The 23175-nt window shown below is 48.0% G+C and overlaps 12 protein-coding genes across 12 annotated transcripts; 7 read left to right on the top strand and 5 right to left on the bottom strand.

Moving 5' to 3' along the window:
* Positions 1-329: 329 nt before the first annotated feature.
* Positions 330-2448, top strand: I302_107044 (uncharacterized protein; the record flags this gene model as incomplete). The annotated part of the gene is made up of 8 exons (XM_019192305.1): positions 330-521; positions 622-687; positions 764-1083; positions 1160-1248; positions 1334-1434; positions 1507-1630; positions 1734-2092; positions 2311-2448. The coding sequence occupies 8 exons, from the start codon at positions 330-332 to the stop codon at positions 2446-2448; spliced, it is 1389 nt and encodes a 462-aa protein (XP_019045302.1).
* A 527-nt stretch (positions 2449-2975) lies between these two features.
* On the bottom strand, positions 2976-3488 carry I302_107043 (uncharacterized protein; the record flags this gene model as incomplete). The annotated part of the gene is made up of 2 exons (XM_019192306.1): positions 2976-3037; positions 3179-3488. The coding sequence occupies 2 exons, from the start codon at positions 3486-3488 to the stop codon at positions 2976-2978; spliced, it is 372 nt and encodes a 123-aa protein (XP_019045303.1).
* A 1159-nt stretch (positions 3489-4647) lies between these two features.
* On the top strand, positions 4648-5785 carry I302_107042 (uncharacterized protein; the record flags this gene model as incomplete). Its single annotated transcript, XM_019192307.1, has 3 exons — positions 4648-4697; positions 4763-4818; positions 4968-5785. 3 exons carry the CDS (start codon positions 4648-4650, stop codon positions 5783-5785), a joined length of 924 nt encoding a protein of 307 aa, XP_019045304.1.
* Positions 5786-6455: 670 nt separating this feature from the next.
* Positions 6456-7287, top strand: I302_107041 (uncharacterized protein; the record flags this gene model as incomplete). The annotated part of the gene is made up of 3 exons (XM_019192308.1): positions 6456-6472; positions 6531-6583; positions 6689-7287. The coding sequence occupies 3 exons, from the start codon at positions 6456-6458 to the stop codon at positions 7285-7287; spliced, it is 669 nt and encodes a 222-aa protein (XP_019045305.1).
* A 710-nt stretch (positions 7288-7997) lies between these two features.
* I302_107040 (uncharacterized protein) lies at positions 7998-8865 on the top strand (the record flags this gene model as incomplete). The annotated part of the gene is made up of 3 exons (XM_019192309.1): positions 7998-8026; positions 8108-8160; positions 8270-8865. 3 exons carry the CDS (start codon positions 7998-8000, stop codon positions 8863-8865), a joined length of 678 nt encoding a protein of 225 aa, XP_019045306.1.
* A 335-nt stretch (positions 8866-9200) lies between these two features.
* Positions 9201-10452, bottom strand: I302_107039 (uncharacterized protein; the record flags this gene model as incomplete). Its single annotated transcript, XM_019192310.1, has 7 exons — positions 9201-9260; positions 9378-9509; positions 9593-9666; positions 9748-9845; positions 9963-10257; positions 10319-10345; positions 10413-10452. The coding sequence occupies 7 exons, from the start codon at positions 10450-10452 to the stop codon at positions 9201-9203; spliced, it is 726 nt and encodes a 241-aa protein (XP_019045307.1).
* A 1311-nt stretch (positions 10453-11763) lies between these two features.
* Positions 11764-14095, top strand: I302_107038 (uncharacterized protein; the record flags this gene model as incomplete). Its single annotated transcript, XM_019192311.1, has 10 exons — positions 11764-11854; positions 11935-12109; positions 12231-12330; positions 12387-12586; positions 12659-12737; positions 12804-12955; positions 13013-13132; positions 13190-13277; positions 13342-13957; positions 14046-14095. 10 exons carry the CDS (start codon positions 11764-11766, stop codon positions 14093-14095), a joined length of 1671 nt encoding a protein of 556 aa, XP_019045308.1.
* Positions 14096-14568: 473 nt separating this feature from the next.
* Positions 14569-15409, bottom strand: I302_107037 (uncharacterized protein; the record flags this gene model as incomplete). The annotated part of the gene is made up of 3 exons (XM_019192312.1): positions 14569-14755; positions 14879-15182; positions 15322-15409. The coding sequence occupies 3 exons, from the start codon at positions 15407-15409 to the stop codon at positions 14569-14571; spliced, it is 579 nt and encodes a 192-aa protein (XP_019045309.1).
* Positions 15410-16438: 1029 nt separating this feature from the next.
* Positions 16439-17963, top strand: I302_107036 (uncharacterized protein; the record flags this gene model as incomplete). The annotated part of the gene is made up of 6 exons (XM_019192313.1): positions 16439-16666; positions 16766-16965; positions 17164-17284; positions 17362-17533; positions 17624-17718; positions 17841-17963. 6 exons carry the CDS (start codon positions 16439-16441, stop codon positions 17961-17963), a joined length of 939 nt encoding a protein of 312 aa, XP_019045310.1.
* A 493-nt stretch (positions 17964-18456) lies between these two features.
* Positions 18457-19011, bottom strand: I302_107035 (uncharacterized protein; the record flags this gene model as incomplete). Its single annotated transcript, XM_019192314.1, has 1 exon — positions 18457-19011. One exon carries the CDS (start codon positions 19009-19011, stop codon positions 18457-18459), a length of 555 nt encoding a protein of 184 aa, XP_019045311.1.
* A 387-nt stretch (positions 19012-19398) lies between these two features.
* Positions 19399-21113, top strand: I302_107034 (uncharacterized protein; the record flags this gene model as incomplete). Its single annotated transcript, XM_019192315.1, has 6 exons — positions 19399-19495; positions 19624-19760; positions 19961-20229; positions 20291-20445; positions 20624-20765; positions 20876-21113. 6 exons carry the CDS (start codon positions 19399-19401, stop codon positions 21111-21113), a joined length of 1038 nt encoding a protein of 345 aa, XP_019045312.1.
* Positions 21114-21443: 330 nt separating this feature from the next.
* Positions 21444-22409, bottom strand: I302_107033 (uncharacterized protein; the record flags this gene model as incomplete). The annotated part of the gene is made up of 3 exons (XM_019192316.1): positions 21444-21978; positions 22036-22137; positions 22345-22409. 3 exons carry the CDS (start codon positions 22407-22409, stop codon positions 21444-21446), a joined length of 702 nt encoding a protein of 233 aa, XP_019045313.1.
* Positions 22410-23175: the final 766 nt, after the last annotated feature.

Raw genomic sequence — 23175 nt, 5'->3', positions numbered from 1 at the left:
ATCAACATCCTCTTATTATCTCACCCAACGATAACCATAGGATCATAGCGTATAGCGTGTAGCTCGATTTACCCTAACTTTCTCATATAAATCCAGCTCTTACTTCACCGACCAATCGACCAACCGCTCATCGCCACTCGACCTCGCCCTCAACCTCATGTCAGCTCTGATCAACTAATACTCATCTATACTTTTACGATCAAACACGAAGCAACATTTCATCGCTGTACCCCTACATCCCACCATACTACCACCCCCTATTCGCAGGTCCATCCCCCTGGCAATCCCCCTTCTTCTACTTCCTACGTGCTCTAGCCCAGGCAACGGCAATGCAATACTATAATCAGACTCCCATGATGGGGCAGATGGGAATGATGGATCCGAGGATGCAGCAGCAGATGCAAATGCAGGGTATGAATGGCATGGGTATGGGCGGAATGCAGCCTGGTATGATGAATGGTATGGGCATGGGGATGGGGATGAATGGGATGGGAGGGTATGGTCAGGCTTGGAGACATCTTGTGGGTCCCTCAATCATATAGTCATGAGGAGTGGCAAGAGCCTGGCGTGATCCGTATCAAGCAGGTTGTTGATTGTTGATGAGATGATCTTTGACGATAGGGCTACGATTATACCTTACCTACTTTGGGGTACAAACCCGAAGCTACCTGGGGTGCATGGGACTTAGTTAGTCATCATCACACCTTGCTTAGATAGTTATCACACCGAGAGCATAGCTTATACCACATACCTACTACACCAGGCAAAGGCTCAATACAACGGAGGAAGACTCGAAAGATCATTCTTCGACAACATCGTACGTCTTCTAAGAGAATATCAATATCTCAAACATAAAGATAAGTATCAACGTGAACACGAAGGCTTACAAGACTCTGCTCTCACAACACCTCTATCTCCAAATTTCTTCTCAAAACAGATCTCAAGCTTGACCAACTTTTTCGCGAATCGACATTTATCTGAGGAAGCCGCTCGAGATGCTCACCGGCGGGTGTACTATCAAGCTGAGGGGCCTGATGCTGGTAATAAGACGTTGGGAGGGGCTGCAGCTTATCAAGCTTATCTGTGGGTATTTGTCTGCTCAGCTATCATAAACTCATTAGAAATAGCGGAGCTGATCATACCTCAACATTGATGTTAGGATCTGGGATAGAGACCATTATTCTGCTTATCATGCTAATCCCACTCAGGAGAACAGAGAAAGACTGGTTGGTTTAGCTGTGGCTGAGTGTAAGTGATCTCCCCGCATACTCCTTTAATTAGTATGTTATCGTCTGTAACTGCCTTGACGCTGACACTCAACGCTCTACTACAGTGTTCAGTCTCTGGGATCGTGTCCAGCCTAGATCATCCCGAGCAAATACCGAAGATGCCGCTCAATACGCTGCTGCCACGGCCAAATACTTGTTCGACAGGGTAAGTCGCCAGATCCTGACACCAGTTATACTCGCTACTGTACTCACAGCTGACAATATGTGTGTGTTCTAGCACTATGATCTTCCCCACTCCCACTCTCATCGAAGACCTGGATCTCGATATTCAGGCTATGGGGCTGATAATGATAGTGATTCGGATGATGATAGGCGAATGAGAAGGAGGAGTCTTTACAACCGTGAGTATCCGCCACATATTTCGTTACGCAGGAAGTCATATCAACCCTTCGACCGTACTGAGCTGGATAGGAGGGAGGTCAATACTAATGGGAAGAGTCACAGAACAACCGTACGGCATGGGTGGAATGCAGAACCCCATGATGAACCAAATGCCAATGCAGGGAGGAATGATGCCAGGGAATGGAGGGATGATGGGTCCTCAAACAATGGGTATGCCCGGTATGGGTATGGCTCAGCCCGGTATGGGAGCGTTGGGAATGCCAGGAGCAATGGGGGGAGGGGGAATGATGAATAATCCAATGATGATGAATCAGATGGGCATGAACGGGATGAACGGCATGGGTGGCATGGGAATGGGAATGGGCGGGATGCAGCCTGGGATGATGAATGGGATGATGGGTGGACCGTTGGGTGGGATTCCGGGCAATCATGGGCAGTTGGGAGAGGCGCAAGCTGGACCTGTGAGTTGGTCTTTGTTTCTATAAGGTCCCAGGATGACTATGGAAAGGTTTGAGCGGCGTAATGAGTTTTACGTGGCAGAGATGGTCTTCAGACTGACTAATTCTGTCTCTCATTCAATCCCATTGTCGTTCAAAATCTTTTGATGCTTTCTTTTCGGTTTGTTGATCAGTCAAAAGTGGCGAAAAGCTGACTTGAACTTCTCATTCTCGCGAAAAAGGGAATGCACCCCTACACCTACGGAGCTCAATCAGGCGTGGCGTACGGTAATCAGCCAATCGACCAGATGGGCAACGCAACTTTCCCTGGAGGTCCAGGAAGGAGCTGGTATGGGTATGGCCAGCAAAGGTATTTTTAGATGATCAGAGTGACTTGTCAGCCTTCCCCGAACGAAGAGAGATAGGAAGTCAGGAGAATAGCAGTAACATATCCCAACAGGCAAACAACGAAGCGGATGCTGTAGATAATCAAAGAAGAGGAAATGTGAGGAGGAAGAAGAGCGTGACGTTCAAGAGGGATGATGAGTTGACGGAGGTTATTGGGGGATCGAGATCTTGGAAGAAGAAGTGATGTTTCGTTCGATGAGTATCATATTCATAGGTTACGTTCATTTGCTTTGAGTTATTGTGTATGCAATTCTGGTATCTTATTTTACAACGCCAATGGATGAATAGCTTACGTGAGTAAGGAATTGACGTGAGTTATAGGATCGATTCTGAGATCATCGGGAAATGTTAGATTCGATCTCGGCACACGCACGATTGTTGGAAGGACAACGGCGATGCATCTACTGTAGTCCGAGTATACCTATATTTTTGGGCTCCACTTATCTTGTCCTTGTTACCCGTCCGATATTTTTGTTCTCCGCTGATGAGGACATGAAAACTAGTAGGTAGTCTTGTAGAATCCGTGTGGGAAACTTCGTCCGAAGGGATTGGTCTTTCCGACTGCGTGGTGTGTACGTACGAATGATCAGCCCCATCGTTGTTAATTCAACTCAGAAGGTGGAGATGAGTCAGGTGACACAGGGCAAAAGACCAATGACCATCGCCTTACTCCATTTCACAAAACACAGAACACAAACTCACCAAACCCTCCCAACTCCGGTCGGAGGGGCATAGGCCCATACTTAGGCCACCCATAATCAAACCTCATCCCCTGTCCTCCCCCCTCAAGCGTATACCCATACACCCCTGTCCCCCTACCCTCCTGAGCAGCGATGACGGCCGGGGGTAGTTCCCATTGGGGAAACTCGGGGAGGTTCCAGGGGACGTGGCCCCAATACCCTGATGAGGGACCGCCGGATTGGATAGAGAGATGAGGGCCGTTCAGGTTGCCGTTGGGGAAGAAGGAGGCGCCTGGGTAGGTCGATAGGAGGGGGTGGAGGGCGAAGGCCATGGTACTTTGGTCTGGAGGTTGGACTGATCAGTTTAGCCGGGTGAAGGAGGGATGTAAGGGGAAGGGAAGTAATACCTTATTCGATGTGTGGTTTTTGGTGGTATGGGATATTCGCTTGGTGAGTGATTGAGTTAGTCGCTGGAAATGAGATGAAGCATCTGTTAGAATACTGGGATAACTCCTGGATACTTGCATTTGCTGTGAGCTGGTCATGCTCGCTAATCTGGGCCCTCGGTCTAACAATCAGAGTACAAAGGAGTACCCAAGGATAGTCAAAAGGCATAGACTCGTACCGCGGCTATATACGTTCATACGGCACATCGACGATATCTATCCTTTCTTTGTATCACAGCGAACAAAGGGATCAAGGCGAACGGTGAAGAATATGATCAACATGATTGACGTCGCATCGTAGATGCTTCAGTGCAGCTGTTTCGCTTGGAGCATTCCCTCGTTGAGAGGTTCAGATTCGTCTGTAAGTCAAGTGCTTTGGTAGAAAATCAGTTACACTGGCACAGTGTTGAACAGCTTCTATCACGGAGTCCTAAGTTAATGTATCGTTCGCTCGGCTAAAACGGCTTCGACGAAGATGTGCCACGTGTTTAACCCTGAGAATGTCGTCATATCATCCTCCTCCACTTTGAAAGACCTCACCTTCGCTTTGTCTCCTCTGATGTCCACTGCGAGGAACGGATGACAGTACCAGTATCGCTGCACGAGGGGACGTCACATTTACAACACTACAGCCAAGCGACTCTAAAAACGTGGAGCATTATGAACGTTCTAGAATTGTACAGCATTACGAGGTGCTGCGTGGATGACCAGCTTAGTCGTTCCTTATATGACCAAGTCCATGACTTCGGGTTCTTCGGATACCCACTTCAGTCATCAATCCTTTGTTCGGATGCTACTCCCCTCGTGCCTATGAGTCACACACTTCTTGGGTGACGCCAAGTCACGTCATGATGATCATTAGCTCATCTGACGTTATATGACTCATCATTGATGTGTTTTAGTTTTCGTCTGTGAAGCTCAACAGAAGGCGAAGATGGGTATATAAGTGGTCGTAAGGTGCGCTTTCCTAGTTGGAATATTCAGGTCAAAGACGAAGGCAAAGACATTACATCACATAACGAACAAATCATAGCAATAACCAAAGATGACAAGTGCACACAACCAAGGACAAGGCCACGGTCAACAATATGACGAGTGAGTTTTACCTTCAATCTCAAGCTTGACTAAGGCTTCTTCATGCTGATATCAAGCCACCGTAGGACCGCTGCCAAACCATCTATCGGACAAAAGATCGGAGGAGGTATCGAAGAGCTTGGTGAGTGGACCCATTCTTCATCCGATTCTCACCACATATATCCCCATCCATGAAGTGACATAACATCTCACAACATGATGATCACCGCATTTTCCTCCTCTCCTTCACTATGATCCTCTCGTACTTACCGGATTTTCACTCGAATATAGTCGGAAAAGCAACAAACAACCCCGGAAAGGTCGCCGAGGGAGAAGCCAAGAAACACGGTTACGCCGGACCACCGGGCGGTGCCAAGGGGTATAACGAGACTTTGAACAAGGGTGAGAACCCCGGTGGATTGGCGGGAGAACATTCGATCAACCCTTCGTCTCATCATGGTACTACCGGTAACTCTCACACTGGTATTGGTGCAGGTGGTGCTCACACTGGTAATTCCCACACCGGTACTAGTAACTCCCACACTGGTGCCGGTGTAGGTGGTACCCACTCTGGCACTGGTACTGGTGTTGGCGGCACACACAATGACCGACACGAAGGTCTCGGCCACTCTTCCTCCCACACCGGTACCGGCCACGGATTAGGCGAACACGGTAACTCGCGAATCGGAAACACCGAGCCCTTCCCCGCTGGTCAAGGTCAACCAGGCTTCGGTGGTCATCCCCAACAACAATCCCACCACGTCGGTTCGACCTCCGGTGGGGGACTAGGCGAATCTCGATTCGAAGGCCAACATTCTGGATTGGGAGGTGGATCCACCTCGGCTTCTAGGACACATGAGGGTACGGGAGTAGGATTGGGAGGTGGGCCTGCTGGACATGATTCGGGGTTACCTTTGGGTAGCGGTGCTGGGGGAGTAGGTGGTGCGGGTCACCATGGACAACATGGTGGTCTCACAGGTAATGGTCAACATGGTGGTTTGACGGGATCAGGTGAACATGGAGGTCTCACCAGGACCGGCCAACATGGTACTGGATTGGGTGGTAACAACGTCCAACCTCCCTTCGGCGGTAGTGAAAGAAGGTACTAAGTGGTTGTATGGTTAGAAAGAAGGAACGTAAGAAGTCAATCAAATTTGTAGCATATAGACATGACGAAATGAATGAATATCAAATGATCATCGAATTCTCATACAAATCTACGAGTGGATCGCAACCAGTCGATATTCATGCTGATATACCTGAGAATCAACTCTACTGCGCTCATGCATAACTGGGTCTTTGTTTTTTAAGCTCGATGACAAACTGCGAAGACACAGCGAAACAGCCCTGGATTTTCCTGGAGCTGTACGTCATCATTTTGGAAATATCCTCCACCTCCCTTATCCACCCTTGTTTGGATTCTTACTGCGAGTTGGCAAAGATGATCGTTCTCCCACATTTACCTTGTACTTTTCAAATGAAACATGGGGTGGGACGCACTGTACTGCGAGGAACCCCCGACTGTTTCCGCAGATGTGTGCTCTCCAGCGTTCCATTTTCTCACAGAGCACAACTGCGCATGGCGTCATGATGATCAACATAATGCCTACTACCTCAAATGACTCGAAGCTATCTGACTGACCCACTTGCGTACATAAGAGTCGTTATATATAAGAAGGTCGGCGTTGTATCATCCTTCTTTTCCATCGCATAATCATAACTACGCAGATACACAAATTGAACACACACTACCCGAAGCAAAACTAGACCTAAACAAAAATGGGACATCACGACGGGTAAGTCCCTCTTCTTCCATCGCTATTGGGAATTTTGCTAATACCATCTTGTCGATAGACCTCCTAAACCCTCGTTCGGCGAGAAGATGGGCGGCCGAATGGAAGAGTTTGGTGAGTCAACTTAACATCACATCCTATTCCTCTGCCTTCCTTGAGCTGAACATTCTATCAGTGAGTACGATTTGAACTCAGCTGATTTGCTATGTAACGTCACAGTCGGCAAAGCGACCCACAATCCCCAGAAAGTAGCAGAGGGAGAAGCGAGACAGCATGGATATAATCAAGGGGGACCTGGACCTCATGGTGGACCTCAAGGGGGTCCGCAGAGGTACGGGCAGCAAGGCCAAGGCGGACCGGGAGGATACGGCGGTCCAGGAGGTAATCAAGGGGGAGGTCCAGGAGGGTATGGTGGTCCCGAGGGTCATCAGGGACACAATGGCGGTGGTGCAGGAGGGTTTGGTGGACAAGGCCAAGGCCCAAACCAAGGGTTCGGCGGACCCGGTGGTCCAGCAGGACACGATTCCGGGAGACCGTTGGGTGATCATGCAGGTGGAGGACACGGACCCGAAGGTCTAGGAGGATATGGTGGTGGACCAGGTGGACCGGGACAGGGGCATCACGGTGGACCTCCCGGTGGTGGTGGTGAGTTTGGACATGGTGAGAGAGAAAGGTTCGGAGGTGGACCAGGTGAATTTGGACATGGACGTGGTTCTGGTCAACAGGGTGGTGGATTTGGTGGTGGACCGGGACCGGGTAATGGACAAGGTGGGGGATATGGACAGCCTCCTTTCGGTGGGAATGATAGAAGATACTAGATCGTAACGAAGTTAGAGAAGTGACAATATATATGTAGCGATACTCAGGTAACGTTAGCGTCGAAGTCTCGAATGAGATGGATTGACCTGTTGAAACGTACGGACCGACTTGCATCAACGTGCAGCAGTAGCCTACAGTATGCAGCGCTCGCGAATGGCAGCACCCATTTTTCGCAAGACAGAGACAGATCGTTACTGTACAGTAGGTCATACGCCCAAGAACGCCACGAATAGATAACGATGACTACCATTATTAATCGTTGATCGTCTGCATGGCGTTCGTATTCGCTCGAACGTCCTTTTCCCGCTGACAATTTATACACCATTGATCGGTACGATATTCCACTCTATCATTGCGAATATATAGGTACATGTACAGATCCTAATGGGGATGTACAGTCTCGCCAAAAATGCGTATGTGCTGCGAAACGTTAAGTTAATCCAACCGAATTCGATACGGAAACTCAATCCGTAAAAACCGCTTGACAGCGACTGCGGGAATGTCGTCATTTGTCCGACTCACATCGATTAAATGAAAACAACATCGCTTTCATGCTGCTGTCAGCTGCATATAAGGCGACGAGTCGATGATATTCTATGCATATACAAGCAACAACCTAATCATTGCCACCGAGCTACTCGTACAGTACTTCACAAATTACAATAATTCATAATTCATACGATATCACAGACAGGACGACCAAAACATCATGGGATTACTAGGACATGGACATGGGGGGTGAGTCGTCTATACTCTGTATACCTATTCTGTCTCATGATCCATGTTGACTGCTATCTGATAACGATACACCAGTCTTAGATCTCATAAGCCCTCGTTGAGCGATAAGATAGAAGGTTCACTCGAAGCGATGGGTAAATTCTCCTCTTTAAAGTATCAACCAGTCGTCAATTCCAATTCCTCCACCTACAAGTCCGTATGGCGTCTACACCTTGCTGATCTGTCCTCGCACCCTTGCTATAGTCGGTAAGAAGCTGAACAACCCCGGTATGGTAGCTCAAGGAGAAGCCAAGAAACACGGATATCAAACCGGTGGAGGACAATATCAAAATCAGGGGTACGGTCAAGGTGGTCCCGGCTATGGTGGGCAAGGTGGTTTCGGAGGAGGCGGGGGATATCCTCAAGGTCAAGGAGGATTCGGAGGCGGTGGTGGGGGTGGTCCAGGATTCGGAGGTCAACATGGTCAAGGCGACGGATTTGGAGGGCACCACGGACATGGACACGGACAAGGGCAAGGCGGGTTTGGAGGGCAGGGTGGTCCTCCCGGAGGTGGGTTTGGTGGTGGTGGTGGGTTTGGGGGTGGTGGACCAGGTCAAGGTCATCATGGTGGGTTCGGTGATGGCCCCGGGGGTGGGTTCGGCGGTGGTGGTGGGTTTGAGGGTGGTGGACCAGGTCATCATGGAGGCGGACCAGGAGGCGGTGGTTTTGGAGGTGGTGGTGGATTTGGAGGGGGAGGTCCAGGTGGGGGAGGTTTCGGAGGAGGTGGACCGGGTCATCATGGAGGAGGTCCAGGGGGTGGCGGATTTGGAGGTGGACCAGGGGGTGGTGGAAGATTTTAGAACGAGATACCAAACCAGACTCGACTGGACAGTATCGAATAGAACGATACTTAGGTAATCGGCTAGAAATAATTCCTATAATTGTCATAGAAATTGTCCCATTCCACACGGGAGAAAGCAATCAGATTGGGGTGTATGTATCAATATATGATTGAATGTCTACTCTGTGACCGCTTGATGGTGATTGAGGTACAAACGATTAGTAGACGTCGTTCTTGTCGAGATGCGGCACTCAAAGCAAATTGGTACGGAATTGCATGACATACATGAAATTGTACAACCTGATGAAAATAATCGTCCTTTCCTTCTATTATGTGCTACATATGAATCTTGAGTTATGGATCTAGCCTGTCGATGCCCGTTTTGGCTATACATTCCTGTACCATCAGACGAATCTACGCGAAGTGATTATCAAGATTAGCATCATGTCGGTATTTATTCATATATCGATAGTGCACACGAGGTGTTGTCCCTGACTCGTGAAGACGAATGACAGGTGAAACTACACTCACATCTATCACACCTGTCTCGACTGCTTTGACATTCAACAGCGGTTCATGTTTCTCGGTACAGCCCTCCAAATCTTGGGAAGCCGGCGGATGGAGCGTATCATTTGCCAAGGCCGGTATCCATGGTGGTACGGACTGCACAACGAACGATGAGTTATTAGCATGACAAGCTCCGCGATCAAGACATGGGTATAAAGCTTGATGTCAATGGGACTTACCCCATCTTCGTTGATATTTGACGAAGGTTCGAGGGAATCATTCGTTTCTATTATAACTGCGAAGGTGGTTTCGCCTAAGGTGGCCGAAAGTTAGATAGAGGTTACCGAGTGAACACGGCATATCTGAGCTGGGCTAAGGGAGCTGGGATGCTCACCTTTGTTATCTAGCAGTTGACCATCTAACGCATTTAGCTTTATAAGGAAACCACGTAACATCAACCCCAACTCTTCTGCATTGGGTGCTCCGATCAGCCTACAGCATCAAGATCGGTCTGTTCATCAGCATCAAATAATATCTTACAGCAAGTCATCTTATAAGATGAACAGCACAATAAGGGTAAGATACGTGTACACAAGGAAACGGACATACCCAACCTCGCTTCCCCTCCCTTCTCTGAGCTTATCCAACTCCCCCAGATATCCCAGATCGAAAATCATTCTCTCCCTAGGTAATCCATCCTCCACCCCTTTTATCACTACCGTCATCCTCCGTAGTTTCCCATTATGTATCTCAGGAGCCAAGGAGGATATGACATTGGTAATGTACCCTCGGACTTGCGGGTGACGCGATTGATAGACTGGGACTTGGTGTGCTCGTCGTCTTGAGAATGTCGATGCGGGGTAGACGGACCGGAGATATAAGATTGTGTGGAGGGATATCTCTACTGTTAGAATCCCTCATTTGAAATCAGCTTGTACCGCTTATTCGAGATGGGCTTAGCTCACAGAATGATATGATCGCGTCTGCTATTTCTGCAAGACGGGAGAAGCATCATCAACCAAGGCACACAAGGTGAAAAGTTCATGAGAGATAGCTGACCTTTATAGCTTAGTCCTGGCTGCTGGTTGGTGGTGGACATCTCTGTATTTATCGAAAGATCTATATAGGGAGTATATATACAAGATCATTTCGACTAACTCAACGCTTTCACCTCGAGAGTCAATACATGTTGAGGTCAACCATCTGATGTGAATGAGTAGTTTCCCACGGTTAGCAGAAAAAGGTATCACGTGACATCACCGTTCTGTGTTAGATCGGCAGTGGAATGTGATCGAGAACTTAGACCCTGAGATAAGCTTTGAACACAATCTGAAACGCAAAACTGAAAAACAGAGAATTCTCATGCTGGGTGACCTGCTCGACTCGTCTTCATCCTTATTTCTCACGAGTAGAGCTCACTTGATATCATATATCCTGACACTGCATCCCTCATCGTCGTCATCTAGCTGTTGGAGCTCAACCCATCATCTTTCCCACAATTCACAGTAAAATCAGGAATCGCACTCCGGCAGTTCCGGTGATAAAAATGACAGTATCGGAAGAAATCGGAAAGTGCAAGGAACGAGATTTCATGTTATTTTCGAATCTGAAGATAAGATTCGAAAATCGTTTTGAGAAGTTGACTCGGTCAAATGCGATATGATGTGAGCTCAGCTCAATGTAAAAAGTGTGGGGCAATGAGTAGTAGTGTCGAGTCGAGGATAGGATGTTGGCTGGGGTGATTGTAGGCAGAGCCGATCAGTGCGTCTGTCTGTCCTTGTTAGCAAGTGGACAGAGAGGACTAACATTTGACAATCACATCATCAAAGTGCAGATCAATCTGTGTGCTTGTCAACCTTATTTCCTTGTCCAACATACTTTGCTGTTTGCTTCTCTCCTCCGTCCTATCGGTGTTGATCCGGTTCAAATCCGACCATCTAAACTTTACCCCAAACTAACTCATAATCACTTGTCGTGTGACGCCTTTACCCCACACCAAATCCAAAACCCATTCCTCATTATTTTCGAATTTCTGCAGTCAGAAATTCGAATTGTGATTCACTTTACTTTCTATTCGTTCCCCCGAACTCCCATTCGCATCATCACATCTCCATCCTTCTCGTGTTCTGTTCACATATATATACCTGCTCATGATAATATGAGCTCCTCTTCTTCTCTCTCTTCTCTTAAATCCTTATCTAGTAAAAGTAAAACTCGATTATATTTATCAGCAGATAACACTTTCGTGTCCCGCTCTCACACATCCCCAAAGATATCGAGTAGAAGAATCCTTTCATCCTCCTTATCTCCTATCGCTACTACTCCCTTATATATAACTAGACGTAATCACTCCTCTCTCCCACCACTACTACTAAACAGTACATCACGACCTCGAATAGATCACCACAAAATGACAACATACATTACCAAAGCTTTATCATCCCTTGCCAACGGTACTCTCACCCCACCTCTTACACCCAACGAGAACGATGCCAAGTCGAGTGAGTAGCATGCTGTCTCTCTCCAAGCTACACATCGTTTGTAATGACCTACGCTAATATCATGATCTATCACTTGCCAGTCTCTCGAACATCCTCTCCTCACCCTCTCATCGCTCCTGAACAGAACCTCCTCAGACTCAAAGCCCACTTACAGAACCTCCCCACCGACTTGCTCAAGCATGTGCATCTATCTAAAATCAGGAGAGAAGATCCCTCGTTATACTTTTCAGCTATCAGAGATGACTTGATTGGTCTGTGAGTAGCACCTCCCCTTCTTTACAACACCTTACCAACCGTCTATGCCCCCCTGAGATCACATAGCTGTATATTTCAATACCATTGGAGGATATCGCGCTGATCGGCTTTCCCATCACAGCGCCCCGATCGTTTACACCCCAACGGTCGGCGAAGCATGTCAAAAGTACTCCCACATCTACCAAGGTCCAGAGGGTCTTTACCTCTCTATAGACGACAAGGTAAGCTGCCCGGCCCATGAGTTGAGCCACAGCTGACAATACTTGATATATCGTAGGACCGCATCCCCGAGATACTCGCCGAATACGCTTCCAACCTCTCCACCACCCCTCAGATCCTCGTGGTCACTGACGGATCTAGGATCCTCGGTCTCGGTGACTTGGGTATAGGAGGTATGGGTATCTCCGTCGGGAAGTTGAATCTTTACGTTGCGGGTGGTGGTGTCAACCCTCATGGTTGTCTGCCTGTTGTTCTTGAGTGAGTCTATGTCTATCCTGCCTATCCCATGAAATGTAGTAGGTATGTGTAGCTGATCATCGGCGTACGTAGTATGGGAACCAACACCGAATCTATCAGGAACGATCCTTTGTATATTGGTCTTCGAAGACCCAGAGCTTCTCTCGAAGAGGTAAGTCATCTTTGTTGTTATCCGTATGAAGTTAGGTCACAGCTGATTGTATTTTTCGACTACCAGGCCACCGAATTCATGGACCTGTTCATGGCTGCCGCTTCCTCTGCTTTCCCCAAGGCCGTGATTCAGCATGAAGATTTCTACTCCGAAGCTGCCTTTGCTTTCTTGGACAAGTACAAGAATCAATATAGGATGTTCAATGATGATATCGAGGGGTATGTATCGCTGGCTCATGCGTGGCGGTGAACTCAGCTAACATCGTTTATTTGCAGTACCGGATCAGTTATCCTCGGTGGATTCATGGCTGCTGCTAAACAAGCTTCTGCTGCTTCCGGAAAAGCCTTGAAGGATCACAGAGTCGTATTCTTGGGTGGTGGTTCTGCTGCTGTTGGGTAAGTTAGCCGTGAAAGTCTTAACGACATCTAGCTTACAAAGTGTATGATACGTAGTGTCGCCAAAGAAATGATGAACTTCTTCAAGATGCAGGGTTTGAGTGAGGACGAAGCTAGAGAGAGGTTCTGGTTGATCGATACCAAGGTGAGCTCGGCATTCCCTTACAACCTGTATTAGGACAAAGCTCATCCCATGATTCTTCTTGCAGGGATTGATCACCTCGACCAGACCCGACGTGGTCGCTGGTAAACTCGCCTCACACAAGAAATACTTCATCCGAAACGATACTGAAGGCAAGGAATACCCCTCGCTCGCCGATGTGGTCGAATACGTCAAACCCACTGCCCTCGTCGGTCTATCAACCACATTCGGAGCGTTCGGCGAAGACATCGTGAGAAGAATGGCAGAGCTCAACGAGGCTCCCATAATATTCCCATTATCAAACCCCACCTCGAAATGTGAATTGTCCTTCACAGATGCTCTGGATTGGACCGATGGAAAGGTCCTGTTCGCCTCTGGATCACCATACGCCCCCATCGAACGAGATGGTTTACTGAGAGAACCAGGACAGGGGAACAATTTCTTGGTCTTCCCTGGTATTGGCTTCGGTGCTTTACAAGCTGGTGCGAACAAGGTTACGGAGGGTATGATCACTGCTTCTGCTATTGCTCTTTCCGAGGCGTTGAACGAAGAGGAGAAGAAGGCTGGGTTGCTATACCCTAGATTGGATAGGATCAGGGAGGTCTCGGCGAGGGTAGCTGCTGGGGTGGTGAGGAAGGCTCAGGAGGAGGGGGTGGATACTAATGAGAAGTTGAGGGGGTTAGGTGAGTTGTTGCCCCTCTTCCATTGGCACAGTTGACCGCTTTCCATTCGAATTGCAAAGAGATGGTAGCTGATATTGCGGGGTGATAGATGAACAAGCTCTCATCAAGGAGATGAACGATGCTCAGTGGTGGCCATAGGGCTCTTTTGCATGATATACATGTTCCTCCTACCTTTCTCTATTTGACTTGATATCCTACACTTAAAAAAGATGATCATGACTGATCAATCTTTTCGTTCGAAATTACATGTCCTTCATTGTTGTTCATAGGATATTTCACCCTACATTACATTATTGGGTTAATGGTTTTCTTCGTATTGGTTACGATATTGTATATATGTAGTTTGTGAGATTGGATGAAAAAAGTATTACAGAAGAGAACCTCTGGGTATGTTGAGAGTCGAAGAAGAAGCTTCGGGTATGGGAAGCAAAGTGAACACACAATGTATCATTTCACAAGCACTGTATGTTCGATTATACAGGTTGTGTGTTAGAGGCCCAGCATGATATATTCGATGCATAAGATGTGTCGTAGGAATACCAAACCAAGGGTATGTGAGAATGTGGTGTATATATCTTTAAGTCCGTGCTAATCAGACAATACTAAACAATCTATAATGCCACAGCAGCTAATACAGCTCCCAAACCCAGTACGATAAGTCTATTATCTACCCCCAAGACGTAACCTGCACTATCGCTGTTCTGGTTGTTGTTGAGAGATACCTGAGAGATAGAAGCAGAAGGGGTGGTAGAGGCAGTATGTGTAGGGGATGGGGAAGTGTGAGGGGAGGATGTGATACTACATCATAATGATACCTATCAGCTCCAGCTCAGTCTCAAAGTATGTATCACCACGATGCTTCCATTTAAATAGTAGAGGAACAACGTGAGGTGCGCCTCCTAAGGTAGAGGAAGAACTAACCTAGCAATTTTCGACCCCGCCGCCCCCGTCGCAGAAGTTAACCAACTCTCAACCTTCGTAATCGGCACCTCATCCACCAGCGAATCGAGTTTAGATGTGATCTGACCGAATACAGAGGTATTCTCTGTGAATTCCTCTGCGACTTTGGAAGTCACCACCCCGAAGAGGGAGGTGGCGTCTGTAACTCCTGCGTTGATGGCTGATGTTACGTCGTCGAGGGCATTGTCTAAGGCTGAGGTGGCGTCGCCTAGGAGGTCGGTGGCGCCGGAGATGCCTTTGTCTATGATGTTGCCTAGTAGATCGCCTGAGGAATTAGGTTAGGTCAGTGATGTCTTTTTTTTGGGGGGGGGGGGGGTTGAAGGCGAGGGAGGGAGGATACAGATGAGGGTACAGAGATGCTAGGGGAGGGTGACAAGGAGAAGGTGAGTGAAGCAGCGACTTACCTTGTCGCTTGGCTGGTCGGGGAGTGGGAAGCACACTGGCTGACACGATGGAGATGGAGAGGAGGGCGAGGAAGGTTGTGGATCTCATTGTGATAGTGGGATTATAGAAGATGCAAGTTATGTGATGGGTTGTGGAATTGTCCTTATGAATGGTCTATTTGATTTGATGAGGAAATACCATGGGATGATCTATAGTTATCAGAGGTTTTTATACCTTTTCTTGCATCTTGAACATTTTCATTCAAGTGATAGTCCGTCCAGTGAGAGGGCGATGAGGTCAGCACAGATCATGCAAATAAGGTACATAGCCATCCTGGGATTATCATATCAGAGCATAGCCAACACCCTTCATCCTCCGCCGCATTGCAGAGGTTCAAAGCGATGATAACATTGATATCAAATGTCAGTGTCAATGGAAAAGGAAAGAGTAACGGTCGTCATGTTTGAGAAGCATGTTTACATGCGTCCGATCGAGTGGCTATGATCGTCATGTTCCCTTCAAAAGGGAGGTGATGCGGTGCTGTCACGGCGGGGTGCGTACCTATCTAGCGGAGGGGGACCGTGTATCTGTTAGAGCTCAATTACGGGTATCGAATGCAATGCGAGTAACGCTTGTTGAGGTAGGAGCAAGTCCGCTCAATGAGTAACGGAGTGGAGGTAGCGGTGGGTACTAATAAGATCAAGCAAGAGGGGGGAAGCGTGTCGTTATGAGTACGGTCAACTTTTTCAAGGCGGTGCGGTGCGATGGTCTGGGCACTGACTATCGGAGAGGTCTAGTCGTTGCTGCATTCGTCCAGCTCAGGGGGCCTGGAAGTCAACGATCTGAATGTAGTATACCACTGTCAGTCGCGGTGAGGAGATTATGAACAATGTTACGAGTAGTGTTCAGGTCGGCTGGAGAAGTGCTGGGTTGTACTGAACGAGTACATACAGTATGTAGATCTTTCAACATTATCTCGGAGTATCTTCGGATCCAGCCGATCCTCATCCATCTCAACGATTTATGACTACACTACGCGTATTGTAAGATGAACCATTTCCCCTTCTCTTCTCTCCTACAACACTGGCTCCCTGTCTCCCTCACCTACCCATCTGACTCCTCATACAAGCCTCTACCATGTCATCCTCTACCTCTCCCCTCGAAGTATCCACCTCATCTCTCGCATCATTCACCCCCACCCGAATCCTATCAGAGACCACTTCGACCGGATCCATCTACGTCTTAGGTACATTACATGACTTGCCTACCATCATCCATCTTCAGAAGACAGTACTGGAATCTGAGAAAGTAGGAGAAGTGTTGAGAGGGCTGGAAAGGCTGAATGTGTTTTTGGAGAATCAGCCTGTACGTGTGTGTCCACCTCTGTACCCATCTTACAACCTCATCATGCGGGAAGATAATGTGAACGAGAGGATTGTTTAGCTGACGAGAAGGGTGTGGTAGTACTTCTCCACCCATGCTTGGCTGAAACCTACCCCCGACAGATCCCCGGATCTTCAAATCAAGATTATCTGCCCAGCTAGTGAAACGCACATCAAGAAGTATTCGCAGCAGGAGAGGTGGATGGTAGTGGAGACGCCGGAGGTGTATGAGAGGGTAGTGTTGGGGTATATTGATGGGTTTGATGAGAGTAGGCTGGGATGGTGAGTCTGTGTACCCCCATCCCTCGACACCATGAGGCGTTGTCTCTTCTGGATATCGGGGGGGGGGAGATTTCCTTGGGCCATTCTCCCCCTTCCTTGCCTGTCAGGTAGTCAGCTCAGCGAAAGGGTCATACTTGACCATCTCGTTGGAATACTGCGGAGAGAGACCGAACTGATCTGTTTATCGTGATGGTACAGGGTCTACGCTATCCTAGACGGAAAGAAGGAAGCAGATCGAATACTCTATCGCAAACAAGGCGAAGATGGATTCGTGATACTACCTGATCTGAAGTGGGATCAGACATCTATGAATGCTTTGGTAGGCTCTTCCTATACAACGTAATACGAGATAGGTCGTTTTATACTAATGTGTTATGATGGATGACTCCCTCGCAGTACCTCACCGTCCTCGTCCAGACCCGTTCCATCCGCTCACTTCGAGATCTCACTCCATCGCACATCCCTTTACTCAATTCGATCAAACAAGCTGTGTATACTACTGTCAAAGAAAAATTTGGAGTGGGGTCGAACAAGTTGAGGTTGTTCGTGCATTATCAGCCTTCTTATTGTGAGTCTGAGTGTACCTCTTACTCCATCAAGGTAACACCCCCAGCACGGATGCCCCCAACTGACAGAGCGTACTGTATTGATCTGCCAGACCACTTCCACGTCCATGTAGTGCATATCGAAGCTGAGCCTGCCAGCGGGATGTTAGTGGGTCAAGCTCACATGCTGGATGATCTGATCACTTTGGTGAGTTGACTCCTTCGATCTCACTTCTGCCCTGACCGACATCTGCAAAACCTACTATTCCACCATTACCATCTGGCTGGACTCAGACATGTAGCTTACTTGTTTCTGTTCTATAAAAACAGCTCGAGCTATCACCTTCCAGTGGACCGTCCATCCTCGCTCAGAAAACCTATACGTATCCTCTTGGAGCGGAACACGGCCTGTTCGAAGGCATGAAAGCTGTCGGAGCGATCACCTTTGATTGAAGTGTGGGGGAAACGAGAAAAGGAGGATCAACATCCCTTTGATCCGATAGGGTCCATATCGAATAATATGGTATTTACTGTCTATATAGTTATTTGCAGACAGGTATTTCGATGATCTCTCTCACCGCAATTGCGATATAATCTAGATTATAGATCTATAGAATGTCTGGAATGGTCATAGACTGGATTTGGCATTTACGATAGGTAGATTAGATATAACCTATATCTCGAGCTTATGCATAGCTTCCACATAGGTTTGTGCCCGACCTGAGGACCTTTAGTCAGATCAACTTTCTGACTCAACTTAGTACTGTTGAAGGATTCGTTCCTCGTCTTGGAGTTGATAGCTTATGATGAACAACCCATCCCTTCCTCATGCATTGGTCCTGCAGCTCTGCATACATGAGGCCATGAACTCATGCATAGAAGTGTTTGTATCCCCTGATATCCTAGCATGAGATCCAACCTAATGCTCGACCCATCCTCACCATCTTCATTCCTCCTTCCGTTTGATTCTCGAAGCATAATAATCCCCTAACCTATTCGTCGACCACCCCAGTAGCTTCCTCCCACCCTTCTCCTGCTCCTCGTTCTTCTCTGACTGAGCCTGAGCTTGCCCTCGCGCCCTATCCAGCTCATCCAAACTATCCTGCGAAACCACCACTTCCTGGAACACCCCCTGATTCAGCAGTTCCGCCCGCTCCTCGACAGACGAGGGAAGTTCCACCCCCTTGACCTCGTCCATTAACGCTATTAGATCTGACAGTTCTTCGATGAGTTGTGTTTCTTCCGTTGAATTGGAGGATGGGGGGTTGAGGGCGGAGAGTCGGTGTAGACGGTGCAGGGTTGAGCGGGAGATGCGTGGTGTGGATGTCGAGGGTATTGAGGAGGATGGCTCGGATAGAGTAAGAGGTGATGAGGATCCGGATGAAGGAAGAGGGGTCGAGGAGAGGGATCTTGTATTCCATCTTGGGGTTGGACGGAGGGAAGGGTGTTGGAGGATGGTGCGGAGGATGAATAGTCTCGATTGGGGTGTGAGAGGTGACATTGTGCAATGTTTTCCTAGTTGTGATAATCTGCTTGCTCTCTAAGCTTGAGTGAGAAGACTATCCTCGAGTTGTTCTGGGTCGATGTGGTATGCGGGTTGATGTACTTTACTTCGAGATGGATGAAGAGATAAAAGGTGGAATATGGTATGAAGACGAGTTCGGTCATCCACCTCGATCATTTTACGGAATCACCCAAATCACCGCTCGTTCAACATTTCACTCGGCTTCTTTCATCTATCTCTTCTTAACTCATCATCATCATCATCATCATCATCATCATCAAACGACCATCACTCACACACACGCCCTCTCCATGTGCAGTGGAGTCATCTGAGAGAACCCTCGAAGATAAAGTCACATACCATTGCCCATCACATCCCGCCAAAATGGAATACCCTCAACCCCCCGCCGGACCTTCCAACCCATCCTATACCGTCCTGCGAATCAAGAGGAAAGCTACCGAAGCGCCTTTATCGTCTTTGGGTAGGTGTATATCCCCCTTGATATCTATGTTGTCCTCTTATCTGTTCAACTCGCTGCAATCTATCACTATATAACCTGGAAGAGTCAGCGTATGATTTGACCTACTAACATATCATTCACCCGACCAGTCATCCAGGATATCGAGCCTCGCATTCGAGCGAAGAGACGGAGAGACGTATCTGGTCGACCTCGCGGGGTGTTCAGGCTGGCGGAGACGGTACCTGATACTTGGCAAGGTGCCGGACAGGAGGGAGAGGTGTTGAAGGTGAGTTGGAATTCCTTCTCGTATGTTGAATCTGGGGCAGAGGAAGAAGGGGTGTTGCAGTAACTTTCTAATGGTTTAATGAAGATATGGGTTTCGGAGATGATCTTCAAACAAGGATGCTGTGGTGGCTCCAATGCAATGATGCCGGGAAAGGCCCATGCGAATGGCGTAGATTGGGAGCTGACAATGCAGTGACGCAGACAAGGATCCAAGATCTCATCTCATCCTCTTCCCAACCCGACTCACCCCGTTCCCTCCCTAAATCACCTCTCGCATCTTCTCAGATCCCCCAACCTCCATCTCAACCCCCAAACCGTCCTACTGGACCTCCGTCAACGGATTTTAGTCCACCGCCTTTGCCATCGCCATCAACCACCTCAGCTCACACACAATCGCAATACCGTGTGATACCGCCCCTGAGCCCCAGGACAAGAGCAATGCTACCTCCTAGAATCATGACTACTGCTGAGTGAGCCGCTCCTACCATACCAGGCAGATATGACCCGAGCTGATTGATCGTCTTGGAGCAGGACAGAAGGCCGAGGTAATTCCCCTTTGGTATTTGTTGATGCTCAGGCTGTGCCTCCCTCCTCTGCTGAATCGTCTAGGAATATGAAACCTACAAACCTGGAGGAAGAGAAGGAGATGGCTAGTTTTTTGCCTATGTTGGAGGAGTATTTGAAATGTGAGTGATTTTCTATCTGGAAGACGAGGGGGTCATGTCTCGCATTACTCCTATCCGATCTACGAATCTGTGTAGCAGTCCAATCCTACCAAGATCTGTCGTCTTAACCTCACACGATGTATAATGTCATGTTAGCCTCATGAACCCGCTTGCTGATACATCCAACCTTGACATATAGTGGAAGAAGCTTCGAAGCAGCCCGCACCTTTACCACCACCAACCTCACAAGAAGATGAATGGGTGTACGATCTGTATTACAGGGACAATACCTCTCTGCCCCTCGGATTAGGTTTGGGAGATGGAGTCAGCATAGGTCAATTGTGAGTTCATCTCATGTCCCGAAATCCTTGTCTTCACAAATACATCGCACTGCCATGCATTTTCTTATGCCATTCATTCATGATATCTGAATGCTGATTTTCACTCGTAGACTCGGTTTCGAAGACATCTCCCCACCCTCTTCCATCTCAGGCTCCGAGCCAGAGGACGAAGCCGACGAAGATTCCAACGACGAGGATTACTATCGGAATGATTATCCGGAGGACGAAGATGCCGATGAGGATATGCAGGGGTTCAGGGGTGGTGGGGATTTGAGCGATGAGTGGAGTGAGGATGGGTATGAGGACGAGGAGGGGGAGGAGGATAGGGGTGAATGGGGGTATCGATGATGGTTTAGTTAATTTAGAAGATCACGTCCGTTGGCTCTGAGTTGGAGTCCTACGAGTGCGCGAGGAGATAATGGACGACGACTTTGACGATCATGATCTTATCGTTTGAGTATACTGTACTATGATGCCACATCTGTACAACGATATATCATGCATATTTCTTATCAAGAATTATAACGGGTTTTCAAACACAACAAAATACCTTGAATCGTCCATATGTTGTATGATATTATACGTTTGAAATGACATGAGACATCAAGAGAAAATCACGACGAGAAAAAGATATCATATGTTATATAGAGAGAGCTTCGTAACATATGCCATGTATCATCACATTCCCCTCGGTTTTTTCTGGGTCGGAGGGAATATACTCTGTCCAGCGTCCATTCTCGCCTTAACCCATTCCCGCTCTTCCTCCAACCAAGCCAAAAACCAGTTCCTACCCTGTTTCTTGGCCCGATCTCGTACTGCGAAGATATCGTGTGACGGGGGCATATCATGATTGGCGTCCACCCACGGCAAGTCTTGGAAGGACGACGAGGGCGAGACCGAGGGGGATGGCAAGGCCGAGGCGGACGAGAGGGAGAGATCCGAGAGGGAGGACATTAGACTTGATCTGGTCGATGACGAGTATGTATCATATTGTTCTCCCGGAATGACCAGATCCGAAGTAGGCGAGACGTAAGGTTCGTCTAGGTGCAAGAGGATGGCTCGTAGGCACATCAAGATTGATGGAAGGGCGATCAAGGGATATCGTAGTTCCCCGGTCTTCCATGTGAGGTACAACAGGCGGAATTGGGTGGTAAATTGGATGGGGATGAGCATGTAGAAGAGTAGGTTGGTATAAGGGAGTAAGGTAGAATATCTGGAGACAAAGGAATCAGCTCAACTGCGAACTTTTAATAGTGGTAACACGACGAACCTTGGAGCTGTGTCTTGAGCTCTGTTAGCTCTGAGTTGATATAGCCAGGTAATGATGAGGAGGAGGATGACTTGAGCGGATACGATTGCCATGAGGTTGTCACTGGTGAGCAAGAGAGTCTCGTCAGCTCAGCGGATTCTATGATGTAACATGAATTTCACTTGCTTGAACGACCTGATACCACTTCTCAAGATGAAACCAACCATATATGAGAAGGATACACAGTGACAACTGCTGGAGGACCAGAGATCTCATCAGCTCACACATAAACACAAACAAGGAGGATCCGCGTCAGGAATCGAGACTCACCTGTTGTTTGGTCCAGCAAGGAATGCAGAGAAGTTGTCCGCAACGCAGGTCTCTGTGGAAGTCATGTTGTGTGTAGTACTTGTATAGACAGATGGGAGGTGCATATGTATATACAAGATATATACAATTGTCTGTGATGTGCGGATGAGATGAAGAAGAGAAAGAGAAGTAAACAATTTGCCAACCCCCCTTACTTATACCTTGTACCCTACAGTGCACCGTACTTTACACTGTATTGTACACTGTACATGGTGAACTATAATTCGAATAGACCAAGTAAGACACGATACATGCTGTTGTACGTACTTCCTCTCCACTTCTCATCCACCTGGCAGGTTCGAAGCTTGTGCGACCACGATGTGCCACTAAGTTAATTGTAACTTCTGATAACTGCTAGGAAACCTTTGATGCAGATGAGTACAGCTAGGAGGAGGGAGAACCATCCGAGGATGTGGATGAGGGTTTCGAGGTTTGGTTTTGGTCTGGGGTATGGGTGGGATCTCGTCAGCTCAATTTATAGGGGGATGGTGTATTCTATTCGGAATAATCATCAAGATGAACTATTTTGTGTGGAGATGAGGTGGTGGGAGAGAGTGATGTAGGTACCCACCGTTCGATCAGACTTCTTGGGATGGTCATTTTGAGGTGCTGAGCGAATTCGGAGATTCCCATAGAAGAGGTCGAAAATGGAGCAAGGGGTGAGGGGCTTCTCGGTTCTGAGGGTTATGCGATGCGTGTTGAGCCAAGTGTTGTTGTAGGAAGAGGATTGGGCTGAGATGCCTTGATTGGAACGTACAATTGAGAGCATAAGTGATTGTTCAAGCTTAGGAT

The sequence above is a fragment of the Kwoniella bestiolae genome, chromosome 5 (genome assembly GCF_000512585.2).
Source record: "Kwoniella bestiolae CBS 10118 chromosome 5, complete sequence".
Classification (NCBI taxonomy): Eukaryota; Fungi; Basidiomycota; class Tremellomycetes; order Tremellales; family Cryptococcaceae; genus Kwoniella; species Kwoniella bestiolae.
Note: the sequence above shows the minus strand (reverse complement) of the source record. Positions and strands in the feature narration are given on the sequence as shown.